At 44.5% G+C, this 26,825-nt stretch overlaps 1 protein-coding gene across 3 annotated transcripts in view; it reads left to right on the forward strand.

The window, feature by feature from the left end:
- Positions 1 to 26,825, forward strand: part of RPS6KA1 (ribosomal protein S6 kinase A1) — a 65,647-nt gene that overhangs the window by 31,976 nt on the left and 6,846 nt on the right. For 2 of the 3 annotated variants that reach the window (XM_084609751.1, XM_084609752.1), the window contains 11 exons: positions 9,032 to 9,085; positions 16,949 to 17,065; positions 20,277 to 20,358; positions 20,680 to 20,760; positions 21,856 to 21,935; positions 22,525 to 22,631; positions 23,916 to 23,953; positions 24,057 to 24,199; positions 24,770 to 24,840; positions 25,265 to 25,353; positions 25,588 to 25,652. In XM_084609751.1, the coding sequence (XP_084465877.1) occupies positions 9,032 to 9,085; positions 16,949 to 17,065; positions 20,277 to 20,358; positions 20,680 to 20,760; positions 21,856 to 21,935; positions 22,525 to 22,631; positions 23,916 to 23,953; positions 24,057 to 24,199; positions 24,770 to 24,840; positions 25,265 to 25,353; positions 25,588 to 25,652 (927 nt within the window). Of the gene's footprint in view, positions 1 to 5,922; positions 6,014 to 9,031; positions 9,086 to 16,948; positions 17,066 to 20,276; positions 20,359 to 20,679; positions 20,761 to 21,855; positions 21,936 to 22,524; positions 22,632 to 23,915; positions 23,954 to 24,056; positions 24,200 to 24,769; positions 24,841 to 25,264; positions 25,354 to 25,587; positions 25,653 to 26,825 lie in introns of those variants that run through there. The other variant, XM_084609753.1, reaches the window with a different exon arrangement.

Below are 26,825 nucleotides of genomic sequence, written 5' to 3' on the forward strand. Positions count from 1 at the left end.
ACAATTGCCTTGTCCACAATAGGGTTTCTGTGACTGTGGGTCTCAGGCTGTATGGACAGCCCAGCCAGCAGTGAATTAATGCCCTAATTCCTCCCTCTGTGGAAGGCATTAATGAAAACCAGGATTAAGCAGACTCCTTGCTTCTCCTATAGAGCATCCTTCTGCTAGGCGGCCCAGGGCTGGTGTGGCAGAGTTCTGTGCAGGTTTAGTCTCATGGTGCCTGCCTGCGATTTCCATGGCTCTACTACTGACCTTACTTTGAACTCTCTTCCCTGTTCCCCAAATTTCAAAAACGTAAAATCTGCTGTTGCTGTGGGCAGTACTTAGGGTTGCTACTTCCTCTTACCTCACTAATGGTTTCTCTATCAAGAGCTAACACCCCTTGTTGCAAAAATTCTCTTCCTTTAGTCCAGTTCTCTTCTGATAATTCTCTAGCCTGATCCTGCAGACTGGGGGTCAGTTGGTCAGTGTACATGGACATCTTCCACTCTTAATTTTTTTTTTTAATTCCCTTGATCATAAATTGAAACTGTTCCCACAAATCACATGCAGGCTATAACAGACACATGTTTTATCTATCTTAAGTGTGGAATCATGCTCTAAAATTGCTATTTGGGGCTAAGAGGAGTAAAACATGGGTTGGTCTGCCCCTGTATCTTCACAGTAGCATACTTGTTCTTTCCTGTAGAAAACATGCAAAGGTTTATTAGAAGACCAGTCAACCTCAGCTTTATTTAAAACAACTCTTTAGGAAGCATTGCTTTCTGGTCACTTCCTCTTGCCACCTACTGATCTGAAGTAGATCACATGAGCATAATTCTATACTCTTACTGGAAACTGCTTCAAACTCCTTCCTAGTGCCAGAGATGCTCCAGAGTGCAAGGCCTGAATGCACTTGAGTTCCTGTTGCTCCTAGTGAAAACATTGAACATCTAGGGCTCTTCTTAAAAACTGCAGCCCCCGAATAAAGACACTGTCTACACTCAGTGCCCAGACTGCACATGGTATGATTCCTTTTCCCAACAACTACCGCAAACCTTCAGTTGCACATTGTCTGGCTTGTGGCATAACCCACTGCTGAAATGTGGCTTCTTGGGTAAGGGGCAAGAATCCCACTTTAAGAGCATGCTGAAATGACAGCTGCTGTCTCTCTTCAAACAGCAGCTTTTCACACTATCAGTTTCCTGTTTATGAAACTCTGATCCTTCCTCACTCTCTCTTGCTGTAACTGATGCTCTGTTGCCAGCACTCTACAGGATGTGTGAGCAGATCTCAACAGCAGACAAAGGCAGTTCCAGTTATTCTGATTAAAATTAGAGCACGCATGGTGCCTCTTTTTTTTTTTTTTTCCCAACAATTTACAGAGCTGACGTTAGAATCATGATCAGCTGACGAAATCTAATTTGCAGTAACTTTAAACTGTGTGCTGTGGACTGTCGTCTTTACTACTCCTGGGCTGGGGTGAGGGCAATAGCAGAAGCAGAATTCCCCTAGTAGTTATGGATGGTTCTGTGCCGCGTGTTCTAACTTCAGTCTTGCAGTTTGATGTGCCTTAAATAGTACTTGTAGAATTAGACTTGAATTGCTAAATGTTGGTGGTAATTAACATCTGCCTTCACTTAAAAACAGACTCCCATTATTTAATTAAATTAAAGCAGTGGGAAATTGCATGTTGCACTTTCAGGCAACGCTTGTCCTCTCTTGCTACCAGTTCTATCTGGACAGAAACGCTTGATCATAGTTAATATTTCTGACTCTGCTAAGACGATTCTAGTCATTAGGTTTTGCACAAATAGGCTTGTTTCCTGCTAGTGCAAATATTGAAATCCCTGTCAAAAATTCAGAAACTGCCATTTACAAGAAAAGGGAGAAGGGCAGCCATGCTTGTCTCCTCTGTCTGTTAGCAAGGAGAAATAATGCATGTAATTGTCCTTGAATTGAGGTGCCAGCAACCTCTCTGCTGCCTTGGTAGAAGGGAGAAGCAAACTGCCCACTTGCTAGCCTTGTGTGTGAAGGGGATTAATAACTAATGCACAAGGTAGAAAACTGACTTGAAGAGGTTTGATGAAACAATCTTCAAACCGGGTACCCATCATCTACCTCCGGGCCATCACAGTAACCCCTCAAGAGCTGCCTTTCCCACTGGTGTGAGATTTGGGTGCTCAGACTTGGACTTTGGCCCGAGTCCGATTTGTTCTTGGTACTAGGTGAATTGTTATATAAGGAATGATAGTGCTAGGTGACTTAACCACCATGGAGTTGGGTGTACCTCACTAGAAGTCAAGCCGGTGCTGTCTGCTTTTGGAAAGATGGCTAAATGGAACCGATCCCCCCCCCCACCCAAGAGAGCTCTGCCTTACAAAGTTTTGTTTATCGGAGTGTGGCATGAGCAAGCCACAGGGCTGCTGATGGTATCATTTGTGAGATACATTGCACTGATATTAGCAAAACTACTGTGTAACTCTCTACCCCAGATAGTCTCCTGTCAGTGTTTTTGCACATCTGAAATACAGAAGGCTCCACACTTGGGAGCTAGAAGTGAGCATGTGACACAAGTCATGCACAAGTGGTCACCATTCTTTGCAGTGAATTTGAGCAAGCCTGGATGTGATCAATATTAGTGAATGCATATGATCCATAATAACCTCATAGAATCATAGAATATCGGGGTTGGAAGGGACCTCAGGAGGTCATCTAGTCCAACCCCCTGCTCAAAGCAGGACCAATCCCCAATTTTTGCCCCAGTTCCCTAAATGGCCCCCTCAAGGATTGAACTCACAACCCTGGTTTTAGCAGGCCAATGCTCAAACCACTGAGCTATCCCTCCCCCAACCTGCAATATCATAGTGTGTAATTTGGCCCATAAGCGTGTGAGGAGAGATCTGCGGGATTCTGAAAATGCCTTCTGTGACAGGAAAAACTTCACACTCACCTCTTAACAGATCCACTTACGGGAGCCCAAAGGGCCCGATCTTGAGAGGTGTGGACCTCCTGCAACTCTTGTTCCTTTCAAAGTACTATACTATGTTCAGAAAAATAATCTCTCCCCCTCTGACGGAGGCCCATTGGTGCCAATGGGCAAAGGGTTTCCTGTTCTTTACAGGCAATTCCTGTCCCAGACCTGACAAACTCAGTACACCTAATGCACCGCTTTCACTGTATTTATCCATGAGGGGTAGCCTGTGAGGTCTCTACTGAAATCTTGTAACTTATCAATACTCATAATCCTTGTGAGATGTGTGTATGGGTAATATTGAAGGAATAATGTAACTATATTGAAAATTATGCTTTATGGTCTTAGAGTAAAAGTTAGGCACTAGGGAATCACATGTCTCGGTGATAAGCCCATTAAGGTGGGAGGGAATTGTCACTCTTTCCTGGTCAGCCGGTGACATAATGCAAGGTTCAACTGTCTACCCTTGCCCTATTCCAGAAGAGTCAATGGAAAACCATCAAAGACAACGGCAAACAACCAAAACCACTTGGAGGTAAAAGAAACATTATAGCAGACAGGGGATTGTGTGATCTGTGAATAAAGACACAAGCCTGGTTCAGTATATGAGAGAGTAGAGAGAACCCCTCTGGATCCATTCAGTGAGGAGACATCTTCTGGAGCGGGAGGTGTTTCATGAAAGAGTGGATCCTGGTTCATGTGAGGCCAGCCAGCAACACAACAGACTGAACTTTGGGGAGGAAAACCTACTTTATTAGATAAGAAAGGCAACTATTAATAAAGTGTAGGCCCTAGTTTGTCTATTATATAGGACTATCAATTATTCGCAGTTAACTCACGCGATTAACTCAAAAAAATTAATCGCGATTTTAAAAAAAAAGTTAATCATGATTAATTGTAGTTTTAATCTATTGTTTAACAATGTGAATACTAATTGAAATGTATTAAATATTTTGGATGCTTTTCTACATTTTCATATATATTGTTTTCTGAGTTGTAATTGAAATCAAAGTGTATATTTAATTACAAATATTTGCACTGTAAAAATGATAAACAAAAGAAATAGTATTTTTCAATTCACCTCAGACAAACACTGTAGTGCAATCTCTTTGTTGTGAAAGTGCAACTTACAAATGTAGATTTTTGTTTTTGTTACATAACTGCACACAAAACTAAAACAATGTAAAACTTTAGAGCCTACAAGTCCACTCAGTCCTACTTCTTGTTCAGCCAATTGTTAAGACAAATAAGTTTGTTTACAATTACAGGAGAGAATGCTGCCCTCTTCTTATTTACAGTGTCACCAGAAAGTGAGAAAAGGTGTTCGCATGGCACTTTTTTGTAGCTGGCGTTATAAGGTATTTACATGCCAGATATGCTAAACATTCGTATGCTCCTTCATGCTTCGGCCACCATTCCAGAGGACATGCTTCCATGCTGATGACTATTGTTTAAAAAAATGTGTTAATTAAATTTGTGACCAAACTCCTTGGGGGAAGAACTGTGTGTCCCCTGCTCTGTTTTACCTGCATTCTGCCGTATATTTCATGTTTTAGCAGTCTTGGATGATGACCCAGCACATGTTCATTTTAAGAACACTTTCACAGCAGATTTGACAAAACGCAAAGAAGGCACCACTGAGAGACTTCTAAAAATAGCTACAGCACTCGACCCAAGGCTTAAGAATCTGAAGTGACTTCCAAAATCTGAGAGGGATGAGGTGTGGAGCATGCTTTCAGAAGTCTTAAAAGAGCAACACTCTGATGCGGAAACTACAGAACCCAAACCACCAAAAAAAGAAAATCAACCTTCTGCTAGTGGCATCTGACTCAGATAATGAAAACGAACATGCGTTGGTCTGCTCTGCTCTCCGATTGTTATCAAGCAAAACCCATCGTCCGCATGGATTCATGTCCCCTGGAATGGTGGTTGAAGCATGAAGGGACATGTGCTAAAGATTCATATCTGGCATGTAAATATCTTGCAACGCCGGCTACATCCAGGCCATGCGAACGCCTGTTCTCACTGTCAGGTGACATTGTAAACAAGAAATGGGCAGCATTATTTCCTTCAAATGTAAACAAACTTGTTTGTCTGAACAACTGGCTGAAGTAGGACTGAGTGGACTTTGTTTTATTTTTGAATGCAGTTATTTTTTAATATCCAAAAATATTTAAAGAAATGGTATTTTTTTAATTGTTTAACAGTGCGATTAATCATGATTAATATTTTTAATCGCTTATCCGCCCTAGTATTATGATTTTGGTTTGTATTGTAACCATTTTGTTTCTGTTACTCTCTGGTTTCTAGTGAAGTCTCTATTCTTTCGTAAACCTTCTTTTTGTTTTATTGTAAGTGCTAACAAGTGCTGTGCCTTACACAGGAGTGGTAAACTGGGGTAGCCAGCTCCTTTGAGGGCAGAGGATCTGAGATTCCTGTGAGTAGCCAGTGTTGGGGGCTGGGTATCACAGGCAAATGCTTCAAGGGGACTCGGGGACTGAGGTACTCCTTTTGTTCACCTGCCAGGCAAAGACAGGCTGACAGAGCCCGGAGGGGAGTGCTTGAGCGGCTGACAGGCTGACACCCAGCTACCACAAGCAAGCCTCCTTCTCGCTGGGGGTGGGGGGTGTAAATAGGTGATTCAGTCACGGGTATCCTGAATGCTGCCACACCCTCGCCCTGTCCAATGGAGATACAATCCACTGTGTAAATTAAACCTGCATGCACATGGGCAGCACATCATTTGGATTCTCTGAATTGGGCTTCACAAATCAGCATCCCATTAGGGGTCATGTGCCTTGACTAGTGCTTTCATTTGGCTGCTGGTGTTGTGCAGTGAGCATCACTGTAATTTCCCCATAGAAAACCACAGTTTCCTTTTGTGCTGAAACTCCCAAAATACATCCAAGTGACATAGCTACTACTGGGGGTTCTTGTGCTGGTGTCCGTGCTGGGGAGAGCGCTAGATCAGAAGCTCCCTTGCAAACTATGGGAGAGTAGCCATCTGGAGCTTTGGAGATGCTGAGGCTGCTCTTTCGCACCAAACCAAGGATCCAGGAGGCAAGTGCCGTGGTCTCTTTATCAGTTCTGTGTTCAGTATCGTGTTTTCTATTTCACAGGATCAAAGGCGGAAGTCAGAGACTTGCAAGACTCTAGAGCCAGCCAGGCTGCATTTAATTTACTGTATTATGTATTCTCTTTTGAAAGGGCCTTTCTGATGATAAAAGCCATGGTGTCCTCTCCTGAGGACTCTCTTCTCTGTACTGGCAGAGTTTGGGAGTGGCTTGGAACATGAGCATGACTGAAGCAACGGTGGAACAAAAAGATCCCTCAGATTATGGTCCTTGATGCATGAAAGCAGGATGCAGAAAACATAACACGAAATAGCATCTAGTTCTCACCGCCTGTTTCCAACATTCAGACTCAAATATATCAGCTACCAAGGTTATCAGACACACACGTGGTCTTTTGCCACTTTTGTTTCTAAAGCTCTTTATATAAAGAAGGGGAGAGAGAGAGGAGTCAGGAGAGTGCATTTTGAACTGGTATTGTGGGAAGAGACGACAAATTATATCCTGAGACCCTTGCAGTACAAACTCTTTTAGGCTTGACTAAGTGATCTGCTTAGTACTAAAGCAGCTCTAAGATGTTTCAGTTCAAAAGAAACTCAGTCTTCTCCTCTCAGACTTGCAGTAACTTCCTGGTTTCAAACCTGACTGGGGTGAAGAGGAGTATTGTGGGAGTAGCAGCAAATGCTAATCTCCCACTCACACAGGGGATCTCTGTAAATGACTTCTCCTGAATTTGCAGAGGGCTGCAAAATATTCTGCCTCGGGTTGCCAATTTTGGTTGGACCTATTCCTGGAGATCTCATCGCTTGACATAATCTTTAATTCCTGGAGACTTCAGGACAATCCTGGAGGGTTGGCAACCTTAATTCCACTGCAGTCCCATGATAATGCAACCTGCTGCTTATGTGAGCTAGTGTGCATAGTTTGCAGGGGCTCCACTCTACTAAGGGAGACTTGGTTTAAAAAAAAGTGCACCCAATGAACACACTGCTTAAGGAAAGTGGTCAGAGCAAAGGATAGGGTATCGGGAGAAGAGTTGTAAAAGAACTGTTCCATCACTGACGTGTGTGACTTTAACCTCTGCATCTTTCCTTATTTGTAAATGGGGGACAATGTTTGTCTGTGTGAGGTTTTGAAGCACCTGCTGGAAGTTAGTGAAAGGCTCTGGTGGCGATTGTTTTTCTTCAGCTGTGAATGGCAACTCTTGGCCGGGGCACAGAATTTGCGCCATCATGGCAGAGGCTGGGCCAGTCAGTCTCTTCGCTACGGGTACATCTGCACTTCAGGCTGGACGTGTAAATCCCACTTCAAGGAGATCTACTTGTGCCAGATCAGTGAGCGCTAGTATGTGGAAAACAGCGTGGCTGCAACGGCACGGGTGGCAGGAGGAGCTAGGGAGCTCAGCCTTCCTGCTGCTGTGCCAAGCAGCTGCAGTAATGGGGTCACGTGGGAGGAGAGGTGAAAACAAGGCCCCCGCACCCTGTATTCAGCTTCTTCCCAGGCTTCAAATGTCTCCCTTATTAAAAATGTTAAGGATCTCTTTTTCGTGATGCTCTCCCAAGGCTTTTTTTTTTTTTTTCCTCTCATTTTCCCTTCACAGCTATTACTTACTTCAGATTTTTTGGACAGTAATCCTGTTTATGGGTGCAGAGTTGGGGAGGTTTCTCCTTTCGACCTGTGGTCAGAGGACCTTGAAACTGTAGCTCCGATTATCCAAAATGCTGGGCCACAAGCTCCCACACCCCACCCTGTGACACTACCTAACCGCATCAAGAGAAAGCAGAAGTAGCATTCGAGTGTTTTTCTTTAAAAAACACATTATGTGGCCATGCTACAGGAGGCTCCACCCCTACTCTGCAACTTGTGCATTAAGCCCCTTGGAGGGAAATGCATCACATCTGGGGGATTTTTTTTTATTTTTATTTAAACTTCAGCTCATCCTCTCAAAGCTGGCTGAAAAAGCACCCAGCTGTGATAATGAATCTATATGTACATGAGTTAATCTCTTGGAGATACAACAGGCTTTGGGATCTGATCTCTAACCTTCCAAAACTCAGGCTCTTCAAATGTAACCTTCTTGTCTGAAATCTGTCTGCCAGTGTTTCTGTGGGGGCAAAGCAGAAGGAACAGCTTTTGAACCAGGGCATGGTTAAACCTTCCTCAAACAGTTACTCTATCTCTCATCAAAAGAAGGCTGCCTAGAACTGGATCAGCATCAGGTTAAAAGGCAATTGGATGAGTGCTTCTCACGTCGCCCTTTGAGATGAGATCTAATAGCTGGTCTGGAAACAGACCATGAGCCCAGGGCCAGACCTACTCTCTTCCTGCAAGATGTGATGCACTTGTTTGTATTCCTGCTAGCTGGTTTAGGAGCACTGATTCCCACTCAGATGAGAATCCATTTCTCAGCTGGTAAGAGCTGAGCAAGAGTACAGGTCCCAATTTCTGCTGTTCTTCTGAATGTCCATGAGTGTAACTCTACCAAAGCAGAGAGCTGCTGTGGAGTTACACCAGGTGTGACTGAGAGCAGCATTTGGCCCTGGGCAACCGGCCCCTTTAAGGGAAAGCAGAACCAGCCCCACCTGTGCCATAATTAGCTGTCCCCCAGCCTAAGCGGGGGGGACTAACTATGGCATGGGTGAGGCTGGTCCCATTTTCCTTTAAAGAGGCCAGTCGTCCTGTGAAGACCTAGGAGCTTAATTTTCTTTCTCCATAGCCGCAGTGATCCTGTGACCTTGGGAGGTATGCAGGATTCGCTTCTGACGTTCTCACGCCCCTCTCCCACCTGCTACGCAAATGAGTCTGTAAAGAACTCTTAAACCTACTGGACCCTTCTTTCCTGGAGTACCAACACAGCTCTGAATTGCCTCTTGGGAGGAATGTTACTGGGAGCACTATCTTGTGACTTTGTAAATAGCTTGCCTGCTTCTATTAAATAAATGCATGAGGAAAATGTTAACTGAGCATCACAGACCCTTTGTGCTGACACTCATTTGCTGTTCCACAGGCAAAATCGGACATATCTTGGATAGAGAAAGACGTTGTAGACTCAGCAGATAAGGTAAGAGAGCCCGTTGCAAACACACGGCTTGAAGAGACTTGTGTCTTTTCATTCACACTTTATCGTATGATGAGATTCTCTGACTGTTTATTACAGTATAGGATTTGAGCTCATATTTGAGTTGTGAATCATTCTCTGATGCCTGTGTTGGCTTTGCACACCTTTAACACTGTCTGAACTGTACTTGTGAACTTCAGCAAAATCGGACATACAACCAGGTGTTAGCAACGTGCACAAGTCCCTCTCTGAAAAGTCTTTTATGGCACATGTTTTTTGGCCAAATGATAGAGTTGCTGATATGGAAGGCGACAGACATGAGTCACTCGCTCATGTGACCTTGTGATCATGTCTTCACCCTCCCCCAGCCCACCCCATGTTGTAGTCATCAACTGATGTGCTCTTACATTGTCTTTGGGGCAGAAGGCACCATTTTGTGTGGTTGTTAAGGCACTCTGCCCATCTCTGCCTCTGCGTGATGTACTATTCTCCAATAAGCTTGCTGCCCTGGGAGGGAAGAGGATTGCATTTGTATCCATGCTAACAGTTTAGCAGTAACTGTTCACATTCAGTTCTTGAGCAAAGCGATGGCTACTGTGTCCACCAGAAATAATTGACCCAATGCAACCCTTAGTCATTCTTGACACTTTCTTTATAATTACCTAACTCGTAGATCTAGTAGACCTCAGAGCTCTTTACGAAGGAGGTCAGTGTCATTAACTTCGTTTTACAGATGTTGAGTGCAAACTCTGGCCTTGATTGCCGCTCACACTGGGGCCCTGGCTGAATAAAGTAGTGTAAATCAGAATCAGGCACCTAGACTTTACTCTTTCCAGTGACAACTGACAGCATCTGGACTGTAGCAAGGATTTGCTATGGCCCGTTGCTCGGGATCTTTCCTACTGAACCTGCTGTCCCGGACCCCTGACTTCTCTACCTGTTGTGTCTTCGGAGCAAAGCCTGTCTTGGTCTAACTCAATTGTACGGTGTTGGCACAATGGGGCCCTCATCCCTGACTGGTGTTAATGCAACATAAATAACAGTCATTTCCTCCTTTCATTATCGGTTACCAAAGAGCGTGGTGTGTGCGTGGTGAGGAGGAGAAAGGTCAGAAGTGGTCATAGACTCAGACTAAAATCCCAACTCCAAACACCTCCAGAGCCTTGGGGTATTTCCAGAAGTGAACGGAGAAAGGCTCATGTCTTCTTGAAAGCTAGGCTAGTTTTAAAGCAAAAAAAAAAAAAAAATAGCTTGGAACAGAGAAACATAACTGGAGGGAATAACTCTATGCTCACGTGGGGAGCAACATGCCCACTTAGCCCAGCATGCGGGGCTATGAAAAGGGAACATGGAGAAGAGGGAGTGGGAATGTTAGATGGGGTGGGATCTGAATTACCCAGGAAAGAATTTTCTGTAGTATCTGGCTGGTGAATCTTGCCCATATGCTCAGGGTTTAGCTGATCGCCATATTTGGGGTCGGGAAGGAATTTTCCTCCAGGGCAGATTGGAAGAGGCCCTGGAGGTTTTTCGCCTTGCTCTGTAGCATGGGGCATGGGTCACTTGCTGGAGGAGTCTCTGCTCCTTGAAGCTCAGACATAGGTGAGGTTTTTCGCAGGAGTGGGTGGGTGAGATTCTGTGGCCTGCGTTGTACAGGAGGTCAGACTAGATGATCATAATAGTCCCTTCTGACCTTAGTATCTATGAAAGGAGGCTGGTATGGTTTTTTTGTATTTTTTTTTTAAATCCGAACAATCGCTCCCATCCTGTAAGTAAATTGGGACAATGATGGGACGAAAGGGCTACTCTGTCTGCCACAACATTCTTTTAACCTCTGTTCTGTCCCTGTTTGCAGCTCCTTGAGCCCTGGCCTCTGCAGAACCATGGCTAGTTGCTTACTTATAATCTTCAGAGGTGCCTTCTAAATATCATGGATAGGATTCCGGGAAGGGATTAGGCAAAGCCTCCTCCCCTTTGATAGAAGGCATCCTTCTCTTGGCTGTGCAAGAGTTGTATGTGTGGAAATCTACGGACCAAATTTATCACTGAATTCAGTGTGGTTATATAAGGAGAGTAACCCCCAGGATGGATCTGATACTAAATCCTCTTCTCCATGCCCAGTCAGAGGGGCAAAGATGCATTTGCAGATCTTGTAGGCAGTATTGTTATCACTGTACAGGCTCTTCTTAATGTGGGGCTTTTATCTCTTGTTCAAAATGTAAAGAACGCCTCAAAATATTCCCCCTTTGTGGGAATTCCCACATAAACTCAGACTACCTAGAGTAGACCCCGCAGGGTCCAGCAGAGAGAGTGAGTCTTCTCTGAATAGAGAGGAGTCAGATCTGAGCAAGAAGCTGAGAGGTGTAAAAACCAGCTGCAAGTGCTTCGGCTGGGGAGTGGGAGTGTTAACCTGCTTAGCTGTGAGAATCGGAGACCGCTGCCTTCACTGCGCATCTGCCAGTGGGGCTTTAACCACCTGCAGCTCCTCCAGCCTGTGACTCTAAAACCTGAAGCCTGTCTCAAGTCCTCCATGAAGCAGTGTGTATTCCAGCAGCCTGCCATGCTCCCCTAGAGCCCCTGGTAACTGGGGATGTGTCATGCTGAACGGGATGGACCATGGAGAGGGACCCCAAGCTTCCTCGCATCTGTGCCTTTCTCACACTGTGGCACAGGAAACACCGAGCAAAACCCTGCAGCCTGCAACTGCCTGCCCCAGGCCAGCTCTCCAGCTCGGTTAGTACTGCAGCTAGCTTGCTGGAGGATGCTGTGGCTTCAGCTTGTGTTTGTAACTGCTCACTTCAATTGGACTGGTGTTGGTTGGGTTAACAGTCGCTGCAATTTGTGGATGCAGCCTTCTGGGTCTTCCCTCTTTCCTTTCCTGCAGGGTAACTTTGGCTTAATAGCATTGGAGAAGGAAAGTTCCTTCACCCAGGTATAAAGCCGGTTAATGCTACTGATCAGTGCGGTGATAATGCACTTATTCTCGTCTGGCTGCTGCGATTGTTCCTACTGGCCAGTGTTGTGACTTGCTTATTATACCCGCTGCTTGTCTGGCTTGCAACTGACCAAGTTACGGAATCTGATCTTCTGACTAACGCTCTAAACAGTCATGATGTTGTCTGCCTTGCAGTAGTTTTGTAGGTTTAATGGACTAGACAGGCAAAAACATTTTAAAAACACCCCTTTTTATAGGGGAGCTGTTAGCTGATCTCTGAAGCTTCATCTCGAAATGTGATCAATTTCGGTCTCCTTGCAAATGTCAATTTTTCCCAGAGTTCCTATATTCACTGAGCTGCTTTAGTTGCCAGGCTCTCTATGCAAATCTTTCCCTGCCTGACAGCCTTGAGAGACAACTATAGCGGTGAAAACCCATCTAGGACTAAACAAGTTGGGGCTTATTGTTGGCTAGATATACTGAAGTTAAGATCATTCGCACAATTGTACTGTACCTCCTTTGGAAGGACTTGGAACAGCAGCTATTGGGTGTTCATGGAACTGTACCTACCATAGTGAGTCCCTCAGTTTTAATGAAGGAATATAGAGGAGCATAAATGCCTGTGTGTAAAGGAAATATTCATTTAAAATTGATCTACGAGGCAGACAATATAACTTGGTAGTAAACTTAACCTAACCCAATCAGTGTCCATATTTTTCTCTCCTTACTGTTTTCATGAAACTCCAGTTTTGTTTCTCTATTCTACAGTTGAGCCTAACATTAATACTGCTTCCTTGTTGTTGAACTGGGTCATTAAGCTGTCCAGAAGTCTGACTATTTCTTTGTTCTTTCGTGTTAATGGGAACTCTGTTTGCTATATCTTTTTCCTTTGATTATGAGCAGCAAATAGTACTGCTGAGGTCCAGAAAAGTGACTCTGGCCACAAAAGTAGTGTGCTGGAAATGAAACTCTCTACAGTCTGACAAAATAGACTTGTCAGAACAGCGTGTGTTCAGTCCTAATGCTGAGGCTTGTACTCCTAGACTGAAGGTTTTCTCCAGTACCTTTCATGACATTCCCCAAATAGCTTGGTGTTTCCGGGTCCTTTTTCAGGTGGTTTGGGTGCCATGCTTTAGCAACTGGGAGATAGTGTCATAGGGCCCCTTGCTCATTTCAGTCCAAACCAGCTTGATGATGGAAAGCTGTTCCTAGAGAATGGCTTTTCATTGGCATGGGAAAGGAGTTGGTGATTGAGTCCCTCGTGGACAGCTGCCAGCAATGGAAAACCCACAAACTCTGTTGACCATTTGATGGACAGTCTCTGCATAGAAGCTTAGGACTGAGTTTTGGAGACAATACCTTTCTTGCCTCTAGTTTGATCCCTCCAGAAGAAGGATGAGACAGGCAGGAGAATGTCAGGGAAGTTGGCCCTGCTGCTGCTCTTGCTGGACCTGGTGTGTGTGTGTGTGTGTGTGTAAAGGCTTCAGTTGGTACCAGAATTCAGTGTCTACTGTCTGTTTTTGAGAGAACAGAGCTGCCCAATAATATGAAAACAAAGGCACTTCCTAGTCTAGAGAGAACAAAGCTCATCAGCTAGAAAGAAAAGGCTGCACTACTTAGGTAGGCAACCACATCCTTGTGTGCATCTCCCCGCTTCCGGAGAACCTTTTCAGAGAGGGTGGAGGCAGCTCTGGTAAGGAAAGCAAGCTAGTGCCCAAACTACACGGCAGCTCCATCCTCTCGGGTGGTGGTTAAACTTGATTTAAATACTGTTCTATTTAAAACCTGTAGGGACTAAACCGTACAAAACTGGGTTTGTATATAGGGTAGAATTGTTGTTTCTAAGCCTGACTTAGTCAAGATGTTAACAGTCAACTAAAAAGTATTAGGAAGTCAGGGACACTTTTAAACCCAGTGTCTCTGAGCCCTGCTGTAGATTGGGTCTTCAGTGTGCTCCAGAACGTAATTCCCAGACCAGAGGTCCAGCTCATTGAGTTTCCATATGCTGGCGAATTTCAGATGGAGCCATGCAAATACAGATTTTCTGGTTCACTGGCAGTGCTGAAAAATCAAAAACAAATGGGGCATCAAATAATATTTTTTTGTTTAGATTTTGAGAAATTTTAAGCATTTTTTACGTTAAAATTAATGGAAATTTTGAAAGTCATTTCAAAACCAAATTGAGCTGTTTTGTTTAGAAAATGTCAAAACAATGTTTCGGAGGGCAGGTTTTGACATTTTTAAAGGCTTCTTTGACTGGAACAATTCTGGAAAAAACATCATAAAATATTTTGGTGTGGCCAAATCTGTTTGGTTTTTTTTTTTTTTTTGGGTCCCCAAAAAGATGGTTTTAGTCAAATTTTGCCTGGGTCTAGTATTGGGTGCTTCGTTTAATTTAAAAAAATTACAATTATGAAGTAATTTGACTATAAGTAAAACTCCTTCCTGTTCACGAGGTAGTTAATGACCGGCTGCTTTGAAGCATGAACGCTTATGCCCCTCTTTTAATCTTTGGAGATGTTCTGATTCATATAAATGTCTAGGGATTTTTTAACTGAGCTAAACTTTTGGCCTCATAGTCTTGTAGCAGGGAGTTCCACAGGACATTTTGTTTGAGAGGTGGGGAGGGACATGTTAAATGTTGTCTTTTTAATGTCCTTTGTTGCCCTGTGTTCTAGTCTTTTGAAGAAAATGTAGATGGAAGGTAGTGACTTACCTTCCTTCCACCTTTCATTATTTTCTGATCATGTCTGCTCTCGAGCTCTGTAAAAGAATGTGTTTAAACAAACCACGTGTCAGATACAGACATTGGCTTCTCTATCTCCCAGAAGAGCTGAGGCTGTAGAAAAGGATCCCTGTGTGCTGAAGATGCACTAAGGCTCCTGTGACAGGGCTACTCAGATTGCTGAGCAGATGGGGTTGTGTGTGTCTGACTTGCCAGCCACATCCTTGTTGTATGACTACAATGCCGTGTGTTGGGATTTTTAGCAGTATAAACATTATTGCCACTATTGCTTTAAAAAAACTGCTTTCAAAACTCTTATGAAATGCAGTTCAAAGAAACTGAACTCTTTTCTTTAGCTAGACGCAAAGGAATCATAGAATATCAGGGTTGGAAGGGACCTCAGGAGGTCATCTAGTCCAACCCCCTGCTCAAAGCAGGACTGATCCCCAATTAAATCATCCCAGTCAGGGCTTTGTCAAGCCTGACCTTAAAAATATCTAAGGAAGGAGATTCCACCACCTCCCTAGGTAACGCATTCCAGTGTTTCACCACCCTCTTAGTGAAAAAGTTTTTTTCCTAATATCCAACCTAAATCTCCCCCACTGCAACTTGAGACCATTACTCCTCGTTCTGTCATCTGCTACCACTGGAACAGTCTAGAGCCATCCTCTTTGGAACCCCCTTTCAGGTAGTTGAAAGCAGCTATCAAATCCCCCCTCATTCTTCTCTTCCGTATACTAAACATCCCCAGTTCCCTCAGCCTCTCCTCATAACTCGTGTTCCAGTACCCTAATCATTTTTGTTGCCCTCCGCTGGACTCTTTCCAATTTTTCCACATCCTTCTTGTAGTGTGGGGCCCAAAACTGGACACAGTACTCCAGATGAGGCCTCACCAGTGTCGAATAGAGGGGAACGATCACATCCCTCGATCTGCTGGCAATGCCCCTACTTATACATCCCAAAATGCCATTGGCCTTCTTGGCAACAAGGGCACACTGTTGACTCATATCCAGCTTCTCGTCCACTGTAACCCCTAGGTCCTTTTCTGCAGAACTGCTGCCAAGCCATTCTGTCCCTAGTCTGTAGCAGTGCATTGGATTCTTCCGTCCTAAGTGCAGGACTCTGCACTTGTCCTTGTTGAACCTCATCAGATTTCTTTTGGCCCAATCCTCCAATTTATCTAGGGCCCTCTGTATCCTATCCCTACCCTCCAGCGTATCTACATCTCCTCCCAGTTTAGTGTCCTCTGCAAACTTGCTGAGGGTGCAATCCACACCATCCTCGAGATCATTTATGAAGATATTGAACAAAACCGGCCCCAGGACCGACCCTTGGGGCACTCCACTTGATACCGGCTGCCAACTAGACATGGAGCCATTGATCACTACCCGTTGAGCCCGACAATCTAGCCAGCTTTCTATCCACCATATAGTCCATTCATCCAGCCCATACTACTTTAACTTGCTGGCAAGAATACTGTGGGAGACCGTGTCAAAAGCTTTGCTAAAGTCAAGGAACAACATGTCCACTGCTTTCCCTTCATCCACAGAGCCAGTTATCTGGTCATAGAAGGCAATTAGATTAGTCAGGCGTGACTTGCCCTTGGTGAATCCATGCTGACTGTTCCTGATCACTTTCCTCTCCTCTAAGTGCTTCAGAATTGATTCCTTGAGGACCTGCTCCATGATTTTTTCCAGGGACTGAGGTGAGGCGGACTGGCCTGTAGCTCCCAGGATCCTCCTTCTTCCCTTTTTTAAAGATGGGCACTACATTAGCCTTTTTCCAGTCGTCCAGGACTTCCCCCGATCGCCATGAGTTTTCAAAGATAATGGCCTATGGCTCTGCAATCACATCCGCCAACTCCTTTAGCACTCTCGGATGCAACACATCCGGCCCCATGGACTTGTGCACGTCCAGCTTTTCTAAATAGTCCCGAACCACTTCTTTCTCCACAGAGGGCTGGTCACCACCTCCCCATGCTGTGCTCCTCCATGGAGTGTGGCGTTTGGTAAGAGTGAAATATTTGTAAGGTGCTAGGGTATTTGCTGAAGTCCTTCTAGTGATTTTGCCCTAGAAGTTGCAAGCAGGAGATGCTTGTGTTATGGAATCAGTCCTGCTTCCCAAGAGCTTGTAGTTGTATTTGAACAGATGAGGCTTTTCCTCTGCTCTGGAGGTTTAGTCTTCCTCATCCATGTGTTTTTTATTTCAGGATGAAGGTATCGTGAAAGAAATTAACATCACACACCATGTGAAGGAGGGCTCTGAGAAGGCTGATCCTTCGCAGTTTGAACTTCTCAAAGTTCTGGGCCAAGGCTCTTTTGGCAAAGTGAGTTTGCTTCTTACTGTATCTTTATATGTCATTTAAATCTATTTTGGGGCCAGGAGATGGGAGAAGTGCACCTGGCTTCACGATTCCCACCAGCTCATAGCTGGAATAACAATGTGACTGAGTTTCTTCTGAGACCAGGTGCTGCTGCAGGAGCAGTCTGCTCCTGGAGGTCCACTCTTGCAGTCCTTGTGCATACAGTGCTCCAGTGGGCTCTAATGAGAGCTCTGACAAGCTCTCATTAGAAGAGGGAGGAAGGAGAGATCTTTGCTAATAAATGTACTAGGGCTGTCAAGCAATTAAAAAAATGAATTGCAATTAGTCGCACTGTCAATAATAGAATACCTTTTATTTAAATATTTTTGATGTTTTCTACATTTTCAAGTATATTGATTTCAGTTACAACACAGAACACAAAATGTACAATGCTCACTTTATATTTTTTATTACAAGTATTTGCACTGTAAAAAAACAAAGAAATAGTATTTTTCAATTCACCTAATACAAGTACTGTAGTGCAGTCGCTTTATCATGAAAGTTGAACTTACAAATGTCGAATTATGTACAAAAAAAAAATCTGCATTCAAAAATAAAACACTGTAAAATTTTAGAGCCTGCAAATCCACTCAGTCCTACTTCTTGTTCAGGTTTCAGAGTAACAGCTGTGTTAGTCTGTATTCGCAAAAAGAAAAGGAGTACTTGTGGCACCTTAGAGACTAACCAATTTATTTGAGCATGAGCTTTCGTGAGCTACAGCTCGCTGTAGCTCACGAAAGCTCATGCTCAAATAAATTGGTTAGTCTCTAAGGTGCCACAAGTACTCCTTTTCTTTTTACTTCTTGTTCAGCCACTTGTGCAGACAAACAAGTTTGTTTACATTTGCAGGCAATAATGCTGCTCGCTTCTTGTTTACAAAGTCACCTGAAAGTGAGAACAGGCGTTCTCATGGCACTGTTGTAGCCGGTGTCGCAAGATATTTACGTGCCAGATGTGCTAAAGATTCATATGTCCCTTCATTCTTCAGCCACCAGTCCAGAGAACATGCGTCCATGCTGATGACGGGTTTTGCTCAATAACAATCCACATCAGTGCGGACCAAAGCATGTTCATTATCATTATCTAAGTCTCATGCCACCAGCAGAAGACTGATTTTCTTTTTTGGTGGTTTGGGTTCTGTAGTTTCTGCATGAGAGAGTTTCTCTTTTAAGACTTCTGAAAGCATGCTACACACCTCGTCCCTCTCAGATTTTGAATGGCGCTTCAGATTTTTAAATCTTGCGTTAGTAGCTATTTTTAGAAATCTCACATTGGCACCTTCTTTGCGTTTTGTGAAATCTGCAGTGAAAGTGTTCTTAAAATGAAAATGTGCTGGGTCATCATCTGAGACTGCTAGAACATGAAATATACGGCAGAATGCAGGTAAAACAGAGCAGGGGACACACAGTTCTTCCCCCAAGGAGTTCAGTTACAAATTTAATTAACGCATTTTTTTTTTAATGAGCGTCATCAGCATGGAAGCATGTCCTCTGGGATGGTGGCTGAAGCATGAAGGGGCATATGAATGTTTAGCATATCTGGCACGTAAATACCTTGCATGCCAGCCAAAAAAGTGCCATGCAAATGCCTGTTCTCACTTTCTGGTGACATTGTAAGTAAGAAGAGGGCAGCATTATCTCCTGTAAATGTAAACTAACTTGTTTGTCTTAACAATTGGCTGAACAAGAAGTAGGACTGAGTGGACTTGTAGGCTCTGAAGTTTTACATTGTTTTGTTTTTGGAGTGCAGTTATGTAACAAAACACAAATCTACTTTTGTAAGTTGCACTTTCACGACAAAAAGATTGCACTACAGTACTTGTCTGAGGTGAATTGAAAAATACTATTTCTTTTGTTTATCTTTTTACAATGCAAATATTTGTAATTGAAAATAATATACACTTTGATTTCAATTACAATGCAGAATACAAAATATATATGAAAATGTAGGAAAATATCCAAAATATTTAATACATTTCAATTGGTATTCTATTGTTTAACAGTGCGATTAAAACTGTGATTAATCAACAGCCCTAAAATGTAGGTATTCCATGTGGCAAAGCAACATCCAGCTGCTCTCCGATTGGCTCTCTAACCATGTGGCAGGATAAAGAGAATTTAGGGATTCACCATCCCAGAGGACATGCTTCCATGCTGATGATGCTCATTTAAAAAAAAAAAAAATGCGTTAATTAAATTTGTAACTGAACTCCTTGGGGGAAGAACTGTGTGTCCCCTGCTCTGTTTTACCTGCATTCTGCCGTATATTTCATGTTATAGCAGTCTCAGATGATGACCCAGCACATGTTACTCTGCCCACCCTCCTCTCTCAGATTACTCTATATATGGGTGACTATCCAAGGCCTCCACTCACTTGTACTCATGATCTTTTTTTACCCTTTATGGAGGGGAAAGGAAGTGGCACCTAAACTCTCTCTTCTCTTTCAACCCATGAATAATCCATATCTAAAAACAATCTGCTGCATACAGTCTTGAGACTGGCCAATATTGCATTGGTCAATAGCCCAGATATCTCCATGGGTCACTGAGGATCTGACTAGGATTCTGAGCTCTATTTCTCATGCTGCCAAAAGAAATGGCCACTCTCCGATAATGAGGCCCCATTTCCCTGTCTGGATCCAGCCACTGTTGTATATGAGGACTTGGAAAGGAGGGGAAGCTGTCAGGGATGGCATTAATCATGAATGCCTGGGAGTCCGTCTTGCTGCCAAATCCACATGTCAGCAGGAAATCTCCTAGTACAGCGGGACACTATTGTGACTGCTTGGGTACTCCTGAGGCTGATATAGTCTGACACGGTACCAAGGGTCATGACCGGTATTGGGGATTGGCTTTTTTTTTTTCTTCTTCTTAATAGATATTGCTTTCAGTTTTGACAGTTGGAGGAAAAAAGGTGTGACGAGCAGAGGCAGGAGTGCTCTAAGGGCAAGCTTCCTTTGGAGATGGGGAGCAGGAAGGGTGAAGCATTAAAATACCCTCCCCAGGACTCTCTGGAAACCTGTAGGCTTTTGCTTGCGGAGCTCAAAGCGTTGAACTTGCTGACCCTGCAGTTCGCCGCTGTTCTGAAGTCGCATGGGGGTTTATTTGCTAGTATGCGGTAAAATTCTATCCAGACAACTTGAGTCACAAGTTGCTCTCTCCTCCTGTGCATGCAGGTCTTTTTAGTAAGAAAAATCACCCCACCTGACAATGGCCAACTCTATGCCATGAAGGTCCTGAAGAAAGCAACCTTGAAAGGTGAGAAGGGCTTTCCGCGTGCTGATCCACATCTGCATCCCCAAAATGGAATGAGAAGTCGTGCTGGGAAAACTCCGCACCATTCCGTCGTGATGCACCCATATCTCCCCACAGCTAGCTGACTGACTGAGGTGGGAGAGAGTAATTCAATGGTGCTCCAAGAAGGAAAGTCACTTCAGAGCTGGGACTGGGGAACCGTCTAGCTCAGACACAGTTTGGCAAGAGCTAGAGAAGCCATGGGGCTGCAGGCGGAGCCCTGTAGCTGGTGTCAGGGGCACTGTGCCGTTCCGAAGGGTCTGAACTGTGCATCTCTCTCCACAGTGCGCGATCGCGTAAGGACAAAAATGGAAAGGGACATCTTAGCTGATGTGAACCATCCCTTTGTGGTGAAACTGCACTATGGTGAGTACACAGCTAGCCTTGGGCCAGAAGAACGGCAGAGCCAGTGTGTGGCAACAGCCCTGAATAGTTTCTAACAGTCCACTATGCACTACTGCAGGTGCAGGGCGTTGCTGGGGTGAGGTGTTCCTTAGGTGTCCAGCAACAGATTCTTGTTGAATGTGCTCAAAGCATTTTTCTCAAATACTGTCTGGAAGGGTTATGCCAATAGCAGTAATATGGGAGGAGCCTTTATCTGTCAAGTAGCCCCTGTCCCTCTTACTGCCTAGATTGCCCTGTTGTCTTTCTAAGCACAATTCCCCCTAAAAATGAACTCTTCCTCCGATAGGATCTTGGTCCCATGCCCTGCCTGGTTATTGAATAGGAAAATAGAACAACACAGGAGGATGAATTTTAAACCCTTGGGCTTTGTGTGTTCAGTGCAGTTCTATCTAAGCACAGAAGAGCAGGCGTAGCAGATGCACCTGAATCTGTTCCCTTTTGAAAGCTTAGTTTTGTCTTTTCCGTGCAGCCCCTTGGATCTGGTCTCCCCTCCCTTCCATTCCCCACCCTCCCTCCTAAGTTCAGAATTCTAGGGGGCTGAGCTCTCCATTGTGCGTGGCTCCAGAGGCAGCTGGTGCTGCAGTTACCAAAACAGCAGGGGAGATTTAAGAAGGCAGAATAACTCCTTGTACTAGAATTTGTTCCCAGGGTTAACACTCCTACTCCTAGGAAAGGTATCGTGGGAGATTTGTGCACTACAGTGGTCGGCACCTCTTATTTCTCCTTTGCAAAAACAGCACTTCCAGTAAGTCACTGCCTCGCAGCATGCATGCATTGATTAGGCACCGATTTCAAGGGAAGAAATACTCAATCACCTACTCAATCACCAGTGCCAATTCCTGCAGCGCCTTAGTGTTCTTGGTCCTCTCCCATCCCAGTGCTGACTTTGCAGGTGATCTCATTTTGACACCCAGTCACTAGCCATATCTGTATTGAGCCTAGTGGGAATGTGGGGCATCTAAAAACCTAAAGCCACCCATCTTTGGGTGGTATCTGACATTGCCAAGCAGTCAATGAGTAGAAGGGCACTGATTCCTGCTCTGGCCTATGTTTCAGCATTCCAGACAGAGGGCAAACTCTATCTCATCTTGGATTTCTTGAGAGGAGGAGATCTCTTTACTCGGCTTTCCAAAGAGGTGAGCATGCCTTGGGATCTTGCTGGGCTGTTCACGGTGCGTGCATGTTCAGCTCTACCAGTGTAGGCAACAGTGGGTGCCTATTGCAGAGGACCACTGGTATTTGGAGCACTGTTCTCCAGCTCATCGGAAAAGAAAACAGTGGCTACATAGATGAGGTGAGCCCTGACTGGCTAGAGCTGTGTCTCTTGCTGTGTAAAGTGACAGAGATGGGAACCAGTGACTCCCTTTCTCTGTCCTGCTGCAGTGTAGCTGCTTAATTGAACTGATTTGCTCCTATGGAGGAGGGGGCAAGGAAGGCGTCTAGGGATGGGAAGTTGATCTGCAAATTGAAGTGACAGGTAAAGATAATTGAGAACAATAGCTGATGTAAATGAAGATCCTAAATTAACATCAGCTCACTGCTTAGCAACATCTAATTGTGCTGTTTAATCTCAGGATAGCAGGAAATACAAGTCTGAAGGGGTGAGAGGGAGCAAGTGGCTGGGTATGTTGGTGAGGGGATGTTTGGGATGGGAAACAACTTCATGGTATGTTCTTGGGAGGCTGATTTCTTATAACTCAGGTGTCTGTCTCCTCTGTCCCTCAGGTAATGTTCACTGAGGAAGATGTGAAGTTCTACCTAGCTGAGCTGGCTCTGGGGCTTGATCATTTACACAGCCTGGGAATCCTATACCGAGACCTCAAACCAGAGAAGTATGTATAGCAGAACTTTACGATGCCTCTGATTTAATGACAAAGCACTGGGCCAGCTCTTCTGCAGCTCAATCTCACGTCTGTAGTCTTTAAATGCCAAAGCATCGTCCTGTTAAGCTGAGAAAGTAGGCTGGACAAAGGAGTAGCAGTAGCCTAAATCTCTTGTGTGGAAAGAGAGAAGGAGAAGAAGGCTCCAGCTTTCTCCTTCCCTTCCTAGGCAGCCGGGCTGGGAACACTGGCGCAGCATGCTTGCCCTCTTCTGGGCTAGGAGAGCACTCGTGCTAGTCTACAGCTCCCAGCTGACTCTGGCAGTAGTGGGCTATATAGTGAGCAATGAACAGTCCCCCAGGGGAGGGGCTATGCAAAAAGCAGGACCTCTGTAGAGATACACATCACTTGTGCAACTGAATAGTCCTTGCACAGAAATCGTTTGGGACCCAGTTCACATGAAGCCTGAGGGTTGGGCTCAGAATCTTGCACATCACATCAGATGACCTAGACACAGTCAGAGAGAGAGAATGGATTCCAGGGGAGTATGGAATAGTAGGGCAGTTGTTTCTGACAATAGCAGACTTCTTTTTAAGCTTTGCTTTTTCTTGTTGACCCAAGGACTCAGATTCTGTATTCTAGCTGACTAAAATGCTGGCTTGCTTATAATAGCAAATACTAGGAGTACTCCAAAGAGACTGTATAAAGGCTCAGGCATCAAACCCCCCTGTAGAGCCATCAAAGGAAAAGTAGGGGTTCTTCAAATCTCCTCTGCTATAGTGCCTACAAAAAGCTTAACAGTTAGGCCGTGGGTGTGCTGAGGCAGCTGCATGTCCTGCTGACCAGTGTTGTCTCATTGATTCCATGTAGTCCTCTGTCTGTCCATCTGTTGTCTCTTGTCTTTATACTTGTATTGTAAGCTCTTTGGGGCAGGAGTGTCTTTTTGTTCTGTGTTTGTATAATGCCTAGCACAGTGGGTTCCTGATCCAGGACTGGAGCTCCAAGATGCTACGGTATTTTAAATAATGGAGTCCTTGCACAAAGCATCCCTGTTAGGAGGGAGAGTGTAAGTGGCTGGAGGAAAGTGGGGCCATTCTCTTTGCATCATACATCTTGATGAAAGGGTTTAAACCATCGGGGCTGAAAGTGGTGGAGTTAAGATCTGTTTCTGGGGTTCTTAAAGCTTTTTAACTAGCCTCTCAGGAGCAGAAAAAAGTGCTGGATCGCTTGTTAATATCTCTGTTACGGTAATGATCATTGGTGTTTACATGCCTGTCTCTCTTCTCACTCTCACAGCATCCTCTTGGATGAAGAAGGACACATCAAACTCACAGGTAAGGTGACTCCAAAAATCTTGCACTACAGCAGACTTGCAACTTGAGATACAGACATTTGTAGAAAGTGGGCATGTGTTCATGGTTTTTCTCTTTTGTGTAGATTTTGGTTTGAGTAAAGAAGCCATTGACCATGAGAAGAAAGCATATTCCTTCTGTGGGACAGTGGAATATATGGCACCAGAAGTTGTGAATCGTCAGGGCCACACCCACAGCGCTGACTGGTGGTCATATGGTGTATTAATGGTATGGTAGCTAACTAGCATGTTTGAAGCCTAATTTTATGGTGGCTCTTTAAATGGCAGCTCTGGAGAGATGGTGCAATATCTCTGTGCGTTATACTGTATCTCTAACAGAGAACTATTGAACTGGGAAAGATCTAATAATCACTCCGATGTTTCCAAGCTCCCATATAAGTTACTCTGCCCAAAGCGATCAGTAGTGAAGTGCAACGAATTTCACAGGGATCAGCTACATTCATAGCTGTTCCATGTAGAATTTAGATGGTTTCTGACAATCTCTCAAGACTGTCACATTTTGTCTCATTAAGACCACTTAAGTTTCTTGTTAAGATACTTTCATTTCAGACTGGAAGTGATGCTAGTGTTCCTTGTTTGGATCTAGAGCTGCCACCTGGTGGCGATTCAATCCATGACCCTTTCAGCTCTAAGGAGTTCTTTGAAAGACTATGTAAATTACCATTAACCCTATTAAGGGTCAGTGTTACAGGGCTCTCTGCCTAAAGCATATTAGGATCTGCTGCTCCTCGAAACTCTCACTCAATCATTTAACCTTCTCTCTTGCTCTTCTTTCCAGTTTGAGATGCTCACTGGCTCTCTGCCATTCCAGGGAAAAGACCGTAAGGAGACAATGACCTTCATTCTCAAGTAAGAGGAGTTATTCTTCAGTGTCTCTACAGGGGCAAAGCTTGCTGCTCTGCTCCTAGGATAGGGTGACCAGATGCCCTAATTGTATAGGGACAGTCCCGATATTCAGGGCTTTGTCTTATATAGGCTCCTATTACTTCTCACCTCTGTCCTGATTTTTCATACTTGGTATCTGGTCACCCTATGCTAGGATGTCCGGAATTTTGCATCCTGGGGGTTATAACAGTTTAATGGCATTAATTTGCAAGAATTTCTATAAACAGACTTACAGAGGGCACAGTGTTAAAATACTGAGCGAAAAACTGACTATCTCTCATACGTCAAGGGAAGACGTGGGAAGCTAGGTGGCAGAGGAGCTGCAGTCAGCGCCTGTTTGTTTGTTTTACTTACTCAGAGTTAATTGCACAATTTCTCTTCTTTCCAGAGCAAAGCTGGGCATGCCTCAGTTCCTGAGCTCCGAAGCACAGAGTCTCCTGCGAGCCCTTTTCAAAAGAAATCCAGCCAACAGATTAGGTAAGACATCTGGTATTACATTGTTTCTGGGAGCACCAGGTGCAACATCTTGGCTCCTGTTGTCCAAGTAGGTCAGATACATTTGGATTTTGGCTAGGTTCTCCCGCATATCTCAGTACAGCTTGATTCCCACTAATACCCAGTCACATTGCACAGTGGATTTTTGCCTTGCTTATTTTGTTAGCAGTGGAGTGGGTATATAGCACTAAATCCAGAGTGATGTCTGTCTTCCAGGTTCTGGTACAGATGGGGCAGAAGAGATAAAGCGTCACCCTTTCTACTCCACCATTGACTGGAATGTGAGTATTGAACCTTTCTTTGCTTAGATATTGGATTCTACATGCTCTCAAACTTGCATACCAATGAAGGGGAGAGGCATGAGTCACTTGACTGACTTAGCTCTGCAATAATACAGATGCTTATAGAGTGACCGGCAGTCAACAGGCTGTGTCCTATTGTTCATCAGCTGTCAGAGTCCTTCCCCAAACCAGTGTTTGCACAAAAGGAACGGGAGTCACCTGGATGGCTGAAGTAGGAAACTGAACAGAAATCATGTTTGTCACAGCAAATACCCTACATGTGTGAATTCAGATCAAAATGAGATCATCCGTCTCTTGCAGTGGAAGCTAATCTGGGATTTAGCAGGAGAGGGATGGCCTCGGAGGTATTGGAAAATATCCTTGAGGGACAGGAATCTTTGGAAGGAATGGATCTACAGTTGGAAAGACAGAAACTGTCCTAATAGAATAATATCTGGCTGAAGCGATTGGGCCAGGATGGTTTGGTGACTAAGACTGGAACTCAGTTTCCTGCTTTACCACAGGCTTCCTGTGTAACTTTGAGCAAGTCACGTGATCTCTTGGCACCTGTGTTCCCCATCTCTACTCCTGTACCTTGGAGAGGTCATCTGAGGACTGGCCAGTTAGTGCTTGAGGCATTCGGATACTGTGGTGATGGAGGCTATAGAAGACCTAGAAATGCTTTAGAACAGACCTCCCATGATGCTGGGATAGGGAACCTCTCAAACTATCTTCAAGTAGCAATTCAGAAAGGCTGTGGGAAGGAAAAAACTCCCTGCCAGGAATTCCTCTAGCTGTTCCTAGATGTAGGTTTCAGGCCCAGCATCTGATGCCAGAGTGAGCAGAGAAGACACAGCAGACCCTGGTGGCATAAACTAGTTCCTGGATAGCTGGCTTCTTGGCTCCCTGGAGATACAAGGTGTTTTGGCTCTTGGGTAGCAGATGCCTAGGGAGGAGAAATACTGCAAGCTTCTGCCACAGAAGTGACTCAACAGCTCCATGGAAGGGCCTTCCAATGAGAGACTTAAACTCTGACTGAGCTATAATTCTTCACTACGCTACCAAGCAATTTCCAGCTTGTAAAGTTTCCTCCTCATGACTTCTCGTTCCTGGTAAATCCATCCCCTTAGGGTGTTTGGGAATGTCTGCCAATTGGGACACCTCCCTGTCAGG

The sequence above is a fragment of the Lepidochelys olivacea genome (assembly GCF_965140295.1).
Source record: "Lepidochelys olivacea isolate rLepOli2 genome assembly, chromosome: 19".
Classification (NCBI taxonomy): domain Eukaryota; kingdom Metazoa; phylum Chordata; order Testudines; family Cheloniidae; genus Lepidochelys; species Lepidochelys olivacea.